The sequence below is a fragment of the Zonotrichia leucophrys genome, chromosome 3 (assembly GCF_028769735.1).
Source record: "Zonotrichia leucophrys gambelii isolate GWCS_2022_RI chromosome 3, RI_Zleu_2.0, whole genome shotgun sequence".
NCBI classification, from domain to species: Eukaryota; Metazoa; Chordata; class Aves; order Passeriformes; family Passerellidae; genus Zonotrichia; species Zonotrichia leucophrys.
This window is the reverse complement of record NC_088172.1, coordinates 64785534-64795768: the sequence shown is the minus strand read 5'-3', so window position 1 is coordinate 64795768 and position 10235 is coordinate 64785534. Positions and strand designations below refer to the sequence as shown.

Genomic DNA, 10235 nt, shown 5'->3' with positions numbered 1-10235 from the left:
CATGAAGTTGTTAATGTGGTTCAGTTTTGATTGTGTCTGACTTGCAGACAAAGGCAAATCCATTTCTCCATATGAGTAAAGCAGTTTGTTTCGCCAAGAACTGCAGGATTTGAGGGAGCCTATCCCTGCTGTAGCTTGTATCAAGCTTGTGGCTTGGCTGTCTTATTCCCTACCACCTTACAAAAAATTATTTCAGTAAATCCTTGCTGTTGTGAAGAAAATTATTCCAGAGGTAGGCCATGCCTGCACCTCTTTGTTTTGATGTCTGAAGCAAAAGTTTCTTGTTGAGTCTGCAGCCAGAACTCTGAAGTTACTGAATCACAAGCACCAACAGGAACAAGTAACATGTTCATAACACTGGCGTAGCACAGGAGTGTTTGACCGATGTGAAGAACAAAGGGCAGGGATGAAACGTCATGCTGGCAGCGCTCTTTTTGGAAACTATGAGTGGTTTGCTACTGTTCTCACAGGACTGACTTTAAACTTTGAACTTCTGCTTTTTACTACCCTTGCTTTTGTTGTAAAACTTCTCCCACTGCTTATCATTTATGGCTCAATGTAGATCCAAGTTCCTGTTTACAGGGAATGATTTTAGATGCTTCCTTTATTTCTCTTTACAAGAAGACTGTATCTTTTTTAGCTCTGTGCTTATGAGAGATAGGGAATTAATTAACTACAATCCTTAAGAAGTCAAAATATAAGAGCACACCCTGCCCCCCAGCCTTTCAAACTTAGCATCAGGTTTAGATTTACAAACATCAAGGGAGATGATAAAATTTGGTATTTGTGACATGGTTTCAAGGAGATAATGCTGTATATTTTCTTTTTCTTGTTTATTCTTGAAATATTTAAAGATGATAGAAGCTCTAGGTTCCAAAGATTTGAAAGTTAACAGTTCTATTGCCATAGCAATTAAAAGCATGACATAGAGGAAGTGGTGGTTTCTGTTGCCTGTCAATCTGAGGGAGTAGTTGATTATTATTGTTACTTTATTTGTTTGATATCTTAAACTTTTTCTCTGCTATGCCAACAAGCTGTGTTTGACTTTTAGGAGAAATGAATCAGCCTTATGCTTTTTAAAATGACATTTTTAGTAACTTACCTTTGTATATGTTTGGTCAATTACAGTTCATTATTCTGACTGCTTTTTACAGTCTTTATACCTCTGTTTCCTGCAGCTTTCCCCTATGTCTTTGTGGTCCATTCCATTTATTTCCCTCTCTGGGATTGGAATGAATTTTATCTGCTACTTTTTGGATGAGAGAATGGAATCATAATGCTAAAAGAAGACATGTCTACCCCAAGCCCTTGTTATTTGCTTCCAGCTTCCTCCTTTTTCACCTCTGCCCCATTTTTTTAGCACTTCTTTTTATTAATCTATTCATAACCAGAAGCATAAACATAAGTAGGGATAAAACTAATTAGATGAAGCTTTCATGTCAGCTATTGCTTCCCTGGCTCTGTGGGTGTAATGCTATGGGCAGAGAGCACTTCATGAAAGTTCTGTCCTGGGGGATGCCCTGTGGGGAAGCTGTTCAGCCAAGCATGAGGAAATGTGAGATGAGATAATAGAACATATACTCTATGAGTTCCTACAAGTATTTTCTCTCTCTTCTCCCAGATTCATCATTTTTGCACTTCCATGAATCGGATTGTGACATAGGAGGATCATCGTCCTGTGAATCTATACTTTCCTTGAATACAGAAAAAATTCTGGTATGTTATCAAGAATATAATGTACAAAATAATTTTACTAGATTGTTGAAGTTGCAGACTGCTTCAGCTGCATAACCAATTAGAATGAAGTTCAGGGAAATAAATGCAAATAGATCTGTTAATCAGTAGGCATTGCTGCCCAAAAGGCTTCAGTATGAATAAACTCAAGTTGCTCATAAAAGTATTAATTTGTAGGTATCTGTCAGGAGTCTTTAGGGTTGTCAACTAATTGAAGCAGATGCTGTCACTGAGAGCTAACCTCCACCTCAATTAATTAACCAATTTATTTTTTGGTTTTGGGGGTGCAGGGGCTATGCCTGGAAAAGGGGGAGGTGCATTAGCTTTTTCCCAGATTAGCTTCTGAGGTTTACTGAAAAATGCATGTAGAAGTAAGAGTAATAACTTCTAGTCTCTACATAAGTAACACTGCAAAGATGAGAGTTAGAGACTTCAGACTGTATTTCGCTAAATGTGATACTGACCTGGCATGTGAAGAATATTCTGACAAAAGAAGAGTATTTTTTGGTAGAGAGATCTCAAGAAGACTAGTTTGGAATTTGGGTTTTGTTGCAACACTACTCTTAGCCTTTTGAGAACAAAGGTTTGATGTTACATCGTCAGTGTGAAGGTGTTGAAAATCTTCAAATTATTTCCATGTGAATAAACAAAGTAGCTTTGGCAAATTTTTAGAAATTATTGGCTGAGGGAGTGTGTAAGCAATATTTTAACTGGAAGCAACTTCTCCAAAGGTGGTACTTGGAATTAAAACTACTATACTGCAAATCCACTAAGCTAATTGTTTAACTTGAATATTCTCCTTAGACTTCATCATATATTGGTCAGGAGATCTTTCCTGTCTAGTCCAACAGTACCAGCAATTCTTTCTAACAGTGAAATGTGTATTTGTTAGAAAGAAATTTCCCCGTTAAAAAAACCCAAAAGATTTGTTTTAAAGAGAGCAAGAATCAAATCTGTTGGGATATGGTGCTATGATGAAAATTCTCCTGTTTCTTGAAGACAGAGGGACTGACTTTTTTTGTGTGTGTAGAGTTGCAGGATGTTTAACCTGTACCTGAATTCAGAGTTTGTTGAGGAAGTGTGAAACCACTTTCTCTGCCACCACAACAGTTCTGTTACTCTGTAATGTCAAAACAGATGAGTAGTGGTACTTCTCTTGCTGTCACATGCAGCTCAGTAATCCATAGCAAATCATTCTAATGTATTGTGAGATCCTTCTGCTTGGGGCTTATTTTCCAGCACCAGTGTGGAATCTGGCTAGATCTTTGTCTGCAGACAAAGACGTGTAGATCTGCTTATGTAAATCCATCAAGGAAGAGATTCTCCTTCAGTAAAAATGTTGTGCTGTTTTTCCTAATATTAAGACAATTATAGAAGAATAATGTTTTGTAGAGTTGTTAAAGATCATTTTCTGAATATTGCATGACAGCCATTGGTGATATGAAAGCGCTGCGTTGGTAAATGCACATGGATTGCAATGTAGATTTAGTTTTCTTATTGTTATATCTATTGAACTGTGCTCATTTTTGTGCTGTTTTACTAATGGCTTTTCTCTACAAGGGTAATAATTGCCACACTCTGTTAGTGCAGAGGTGCAGATACAGGCAGAGTAACAATTTTCAGTGGTATAGTGTAATGTAGAGCACATATATCGCCTGTAATTGCAGTAAAAAATAAAAAGTTGTAAAATCCATTTGCTTGTCATTCTTGTTTTCCAAAACACTAAATTCTTAGAGCAGACCAGATGTTCTCCTCGTTATTAGACACACAGAGCAAAAACTGTGCAATGGAATCTGGCCATTTAATTTTTGCACTTTTTAGGTAAATGAAATGTCTGTGTTGTGGACACAGTTAATGTGGCTACTTTTGATTGGACAGGCAAAACAACCTTAAAGGAAAACAGTAGTGGAAACAAGCTGTTTAGTTGAATTGAAAGAAGATAACTGAATGGAGAGAGATGTTATTTTCCCCCCTTCTTGTTTCCTAAAACAGTTTGAAAGACCAATTGATTTAAATGAACACTTTGTATTTTTCTAACATAAGCTACTCTGGTAGGCTTACAGCTGTCTATGAGAAGTATTTGTGGAAATAAATAGAGCTGAATATTTCTACATTTCTGAGGGGCTTGTCTTTGACACTGTTGGTTTCTATAGGTGCATTTTTAGGGAACAGACATCCTAGGTAAGACTACAGTTTAAACAAAGTGTAGAACTGATAGAATGTCATTGTTGAAAGGACAGCCTCTTTAGTATGGCATTGTGCGGTTTAGCTGTTCTATATTGATGGAGTGATACTCTTTTCAGTGTTTATTTTCAGTGTTTTACTCTTCTGCAGTATTCTTCTCTTGCAGGAGACAAAGGAATAATTATAGGGCAAACAGTATAAACTTTCATAAGAAGTAAGGTGTCTTAAAAAGGCCAGAAAACTTGCCCTTAAGCAAAAGCAATCCAGAAGCATCAGTCCCTGGTAAAATGCTGACAATGTTCTTTCTGAGGTTTGATTACCCTTATGTTAGAGCAGAAAACAGCAGCATCTGACTGAAGAGAAGCTTTTCTCCCTGTGGAAGACTAGGAATGAACTTGATTTCAGTTACCTTAGTGAAATCACATTCGTTTTAACTTTGTGTTTTAAGGCATTCTCTTAAGGATTTAAGACATGGATTTTCTGTTAAATTCTGTTGTTGTTTGCTGAACACTTGAAAACATGATGTTTTTCAGAGTCAAGCGAAGTTGCTTGCAGAACAAAAACGATTTCCATTTGCTACTGATAATGACAACACAAATGAAGAACTGGGTAAGATGTTTTATATAAGGTTTGTGCAGGTGAATGATGTGCTAATTATTAGCACTAAATGTTTTGAAAATTGATGATTGAAGTGATGCATTAACTTCAAATTGATCTTAATAAGTCTGGAAATACAGCAAGTTTTCTCTGGTCGTATAAAGCAAAAAAAATGTTGCTAAAAACCTTTCCTGCTTTCTTCACTAGAATTCTTCACCATGTCTGCTTAAGCAGATGTTCAAAAAGAATTCTGATTAAATCCTTTTTAATATGCTCAGCTACTTCCTGTTTCCATTTTTCTGTGATTGTTGATGACTAAAACTGTTCAAACATCCAGAAAATGCAACCAATGCAGTATGTTTTCTATGAAGCTTAGATCTTGGATCTGTTTCCTGTCTCCACACTCCTCCCATCAGAACTTATGTGCAGCAGGAAGACTTTCTGAATTATGTCTTAGGCTGCTACTTGAAGTTTTTTCAAAGCACACTCTGCACAAAGAAATGGGGGCATTTCTAATAAATGAGCAGGAAATAGTTTCCGCAAGGGACTCAAAACAGAGTTGCACTGGTTCTTCAAATCATGGTATTACAAGGTAGCCAAGAGATTGTTGAGGATGTGTGTCAAGGAGGGCAGCAGACCATCTTTTGTATAAGAGTAAAGAGAAATTTTAATCCCCTCTAATGAGTTTAAAGTAATTAAGAAGGTTTTTTTCTGACATAGTTTCTACCTTCATGAATTTATCCAGGAAAATTTGGGAGCTTAATCTTTTTTTATATTCCTAGACTACCTAGCTCTATGTTCGTAGAATCCTGCAAAGAATACTAAACTTCTATTCAGATGAAAATATCTGGTACTTCTAGTATCTGTTCTGTAGACTTGGAATACTCTGCTAGAAGTATGCTACATGTTTGCCATGTAGGCTGGCACCTATCTACCCACTTTAGTCCAAGGATGTTGTGGTGTGAGGAGCCTGGTTTGGTCCTTCTCGTTTTTGCATGTTGCTTTTAACTGTTCTGAGGAGAAGTAGCACAGAATGTATGGGGCCTTCTGAAGGAATGTTGAGACTGAAATACTTTGGCTAATGGGCCATTGTTAACCATTAGACTTTTTCATAATGAAGTACTTGTAGTTTTGTAATATTAAAGATTAAAAAATCAAGAAGATACTGTTTAAAAAGAAGTTGGTACTGTATCAGGTACTAGCTGTCAGCCCCTTGCCAGAGTTTTGCAGACAGTTCACAGTTCAGTGTGGCATTTTGCCAAGTATCTTGTATAAACTGAATACAGTTGTTATCAGTAAGGCAACTGAGTGACAATATTAGTCTTGGTTATCTTGTGTCCTCCAGATTTTTTCTTAACGCTGAAATGGTTGAGTTGACTTTATTTTATGTTCCACTTTTTCTGCGTTCTGGGATTGAAAGCGTAAAGATGATAGTAATAACTGTATAGTCTTGAAGAAGAATGAAATGAGGAAAATTCAAGAGCTCTTCATCCTGTCCTTCCCCCTGGCCATTTTTTTTCCCTTTTTTGGTAATCCTATGTATTTGTGCCAAGTGAAGCTTTTTTTGTATTGAGGAGAAAGCTTATATTGCACACAAATATTTCCTTCTTCATAATAGAAGTGCTCTGAGTATGAGACAAGCTCTGGATTAAATACACTTCTTATTTCTTTTTCATTTAACTGTTTTCCTTTTTTAATGAACTGTGCTTAGCAGCGCTGCCAAAACAATGTGGCTCTGCCTGCCTGAAAGATAAGTGTCTGTGTCCTGTTAATAATGCCTTTGCTTTAAATGACTTACTTGTCTCTTCTCATGTTTGAATAAATAATTAAGCTAAGAGGTGCCCCTTCTGTTGCTAAATTCACTGTAAGTGGGGAAATGTGAAATCTGCTTGTAGTTCCACTGCCAGCTGTTTGAACAAACTGCCTGGGGAAAAGTTCTCGCTAACTTTCATAGCTGTGGGCTTCAAGGTACTGGCTTGTGTTGGCAGTGTAGACAGAGCTTAGTTCAGAGTTAAGAATTGTGAGAGATTAAAACATGCAGAATGAAACAATCTTGAGATATTCAGGTGTCAGAACTGAACTTCAGTCATGCAAGCAAAACTACCGCTTTCCAGTCGTATTTTTATATCTTGTGGAGATTACAGGAACGTATTTCTGATGGTCTGTTTCTTTTTCAAACACTTGGCTTCTACTTCAAAATGTGGGGAAGCACAAGAACTTGAAAGCTTCTCATAATTATAACATAGCTGAAGATTCCGTTGTTTTCCAGTTTCAGTTTTTTAATAGTGAAATCAGTTTAGTTGAGGTATTTCTAGGTAATTCAAATGAAGGAAAATCTTATTGTGAACTAGTAAAGTTTATTAATATGTGCGCAAACAAGTAGAAGTTCCCTAATCAAATTGTCAAAAAAACTTAGCCAGGTGACACTTCTGAGAAAGCATCCAGAACTGTTGTATTGGGATCATAGTGCCTTTTCTGATCCTAAGTATTTGAGAAGCAAACATGGGTCCTTTCCTAAAGGACTTGTAAAAAGGAGAGAAAAAACCCACAAGTAGATCACAAAATCCCAAAAGAGCTCTGAAGAGCACAGTATGAATTGAGTAATTCATGAATGCTAGGTAATGGCTGAGGGAAGTCATGTCATTTTGGTGGCCATTCAGGAATCCTCTGATTAAAAGAATCTTCACTGCCATGTAGGAACTTAAACATTTTACAATTTCGTAGTATGTAATAGCTTTAAAAAGTGATTTTTTTTTCTGTGTTATTTACATTTTTAATGTTTTCTTAGCAATTGCATACGTGTTGATTGGCAACGGCTTGTATGATGAAGCTATACGACATTTTTCAACAATGCTGCAGGTAAGTTTTCTGCTTGGACCCCAAAAAATAACTCAATGAAAATATCCATTGCCACATATGGCTTTTAATAAAACAAATATTAAATTAAGGATTTTAAAATGAGAGTAATTATTCTACTGTTTGTTCATTTTCTTTTCCATCCAAACGTAAGCATACTGTTAGAACTGGGTGATCAGTATCTTGCTTATTTGGTGAGTATTTTTCTCATCTGTAGGCATAAAGTTTTTATGGCACTTTGACCAAAAAAAGCACGTGTTTTCAGAGGCCTGACCTCTGCAGAGCTGAAGTTTCTTAGATTGTCTGCTTGTTGTGTAGGATGAGATATTTTAAAGTAGACTTTTTTGGGTGACAGCATGGTGCCAATAACATAAGAAAAAAAGCCCTCATAGAGATAATTTATTGCTAGTGGCAAGTAACACATTGCTTTCACAGTGATAAATGATTTTGTATGCTGCCTTTGTCCTTTTTCAATGGTAAGAATTTAATTAGTTTAATATATAAATAAAACATAACTAATACTTATGAGTGTTTTTCCTGACCAAAATAAAGAATTCAGAATCTTCTACAGTTAATCAAGTAGGAGGTAGTCACATTTAAAACAAAATCAGCCCCAACAATATTATAAGCTTCAACTAAAGATGATTTAAAAAATACTGCATTTTTATAGCTAAAAACCTGGAACGTTCAGAAGCATGGACATACTTTTTCATTTAAACTGTTTAAAGTACACAAATGCAAGCTGGAAGCAATATTGCAAATAATGGCTTGTATTTCTTTTAAGTGTCATATGGCTTGTTCTTAAATTGACTGGAAGTGTGGCAATTTAATGGAATTATTCCTGGGAATTTATCTGAGGACAAGAATGTTTGGGGGTTTTTTGTGCTTTTATTTTTATTTGGTTGATACCAAATAAACTAAATAAAGGTTTTTAGTGATATCTGTCTTTGATTTGCTTTAATGTGAGGATTTTTTTTTACCCTAATGAGAAATCCTGCTTTCAAAACCACTGGATTTATGTATTGTTTCCTGTCTTTATTTAGAAGGAAACTTAATACTTAAAAGGTGAAGATAAGCAAGATACACCAACTGTAGAAAGATTCTGGGAGAAGCATTTATGTGCTAGAGTACTTCTGCAGTGCCCACATCTCAGTTTAAAGTCTGCTTTAATATCATGCTTATGGTATGCCTGAAAGGCCGTAAAGTAATCATGATTGTTCACTCAGTTTTCCACAATGCAATTTTAAATACATATAAAGTGAGCATTAAAACATTTAACTGAATAAAACAGCCTTGCTTAGCCATAGTGTTAAGAGTAGGAAGCTATACCTACTGCTGATGTAGCCAAGCATAAACTTGGAATAAGCTGGAGTCTGGCAAACTGCCAGCATTGATATACCTTGTATTCTGTTGTTTTGTCCACAGCAGTTTGTTTCTTAGGAAACAGTTTGTTTCTTGGCAGATGGATGTCCCAATTTAAAAAGACCAGGCCTGTGCTACAAACTTTGTAGGACAGCTGTGTTCCTTGCAGGTGTGAAGGTGGAGATTTCTGCCTGGTTTTCAGGGAAACTTTACTGTGTAGGCATTGTTGTGTTGACAAAACAGTTTTGCTGTATAGTTCTTGAAATTTGTAGGGGAAACTGTGGTTGGAGTAAATGACATCAAACAAGAAGTAGATTTACTATGTAGGGTGCATCCTGTCTAAGTGCCCAAGTAGCAAAGTCACAAAATTAAATCTAACCCAGGGAAAGTTGGTTTGAATTTTACAGAACTATTTTAGTAGAATACCTCTGGTTTTAGCTGCTGTCTGAATATAAATTTCATCAGGATGTCATAATATCTTGCTCCCAGATTTTGAATCTCAAATTTAAATTGCATGGAAAATAAGCTTTGAGTTGCCAAAATGTATGTTTTTTATCAGTTCAGTGACATGAGACAGAAGTTACATAATTACCACTAAGGTTACAACTATTGCAATGGGTAACAGAGTATTCTAATGAATACTGTGTATTGTAATCTAGTCTAATGTACACAGGGTAATAGTTTTGGTAGGTGGCACGATAACTGCTCTCTGTTTGGCTTTTTTATCAGAGAAATACTCCAGAACAATTCCATTAAATTGAATTGGAAGTTGTGAGCATATGAAAGTATGGACTGTGATACAATAAATTTCCTTGCCTGGTAGCTGTGATTGTTCATTGCTTACTACTTTAGATCAGCTAAAATTAAATACATATTGAAAAACCAAAAAACCCACACCACAAATTAATATTTTATTTGTTTAACAGGAAGAACCGGAGCTGGTTAGTGCAATTTATGGACGAGGGATAGCATATGGAAAAAAAGGACTGCATGTGAGTAGATAATTTTTTAAATTAGTATCCGATTGAATTATTTGAGTCTGAACTATCAGAAAGCCTGTAATAGGAGTAACTAGACTGGTGAGAATGTGTTAAGTACACCCCAAAGTCCTTGAGCTCCTCTGTTTCATGAGGAGTCTGTCCCTTGGCTGGTGCACTGTATGACATGGAGGGATCTAGCAGATCATACTGCTCAAGCCATGGGGGCATTTGCTTTGTGAGACTGTGGAAGTAAAGCTGCACAACGTAAGTGTGCCAAAGGAAGGGATTGGGCGCTGTTGTGAGTGCTAGATAGTAAGGCTGTGAGCCACAGCTTCTTGATAGAGTTGCCTATTAAGATAACAGGCAGTATTTTGCCTCTGAGAGAAAACTTATGAAGTGCCACTGAATTCATCTCCGTACCTCAGCTGTATTTGGAAATGAAAACGTCTTTTGCAGCCTGGAAACATTGTCAGCTCATCCAATACAGTGGACTTTGCATTGCTTTTTGATTGCTTATGCCTC

At 36.4% G+C, this 10235-nt stretch overlaps 1 protein-coding gene across 2 annotated transcripts in view; it reads left to right on the top strand.

Moving 5' to 3' along the window:
- Positions 1 to 10235, top strand: part of TTC13 (tetratricopeptide repeat domain 13) — a 39590-nt gene that overhangs the window by 2324 nt on the left and 27031 nt on the right. For both annotated transcript variants that reach the window (XM_064708553.1, XM_064708552.1), the window contains exons 2-5: positions 1622 to 1716; positions 4452 to 4527; positions 7304 to 7374; positions 9660 to 9725. In XM_064708553.1, the coding sequence (XP_064564623.1) occupies positions 1622 to 1716; positions 4452 to 4527; positions 7304 to 7374; positions 9660 to 9725 (308 nt within the window). The remainder of the gene's footprint in view (positions 1 to 1621; positions 1717 to 4451; positions 4528 to 7303; positions 7375 to 9659; positions 9726 to 10235) is intronic.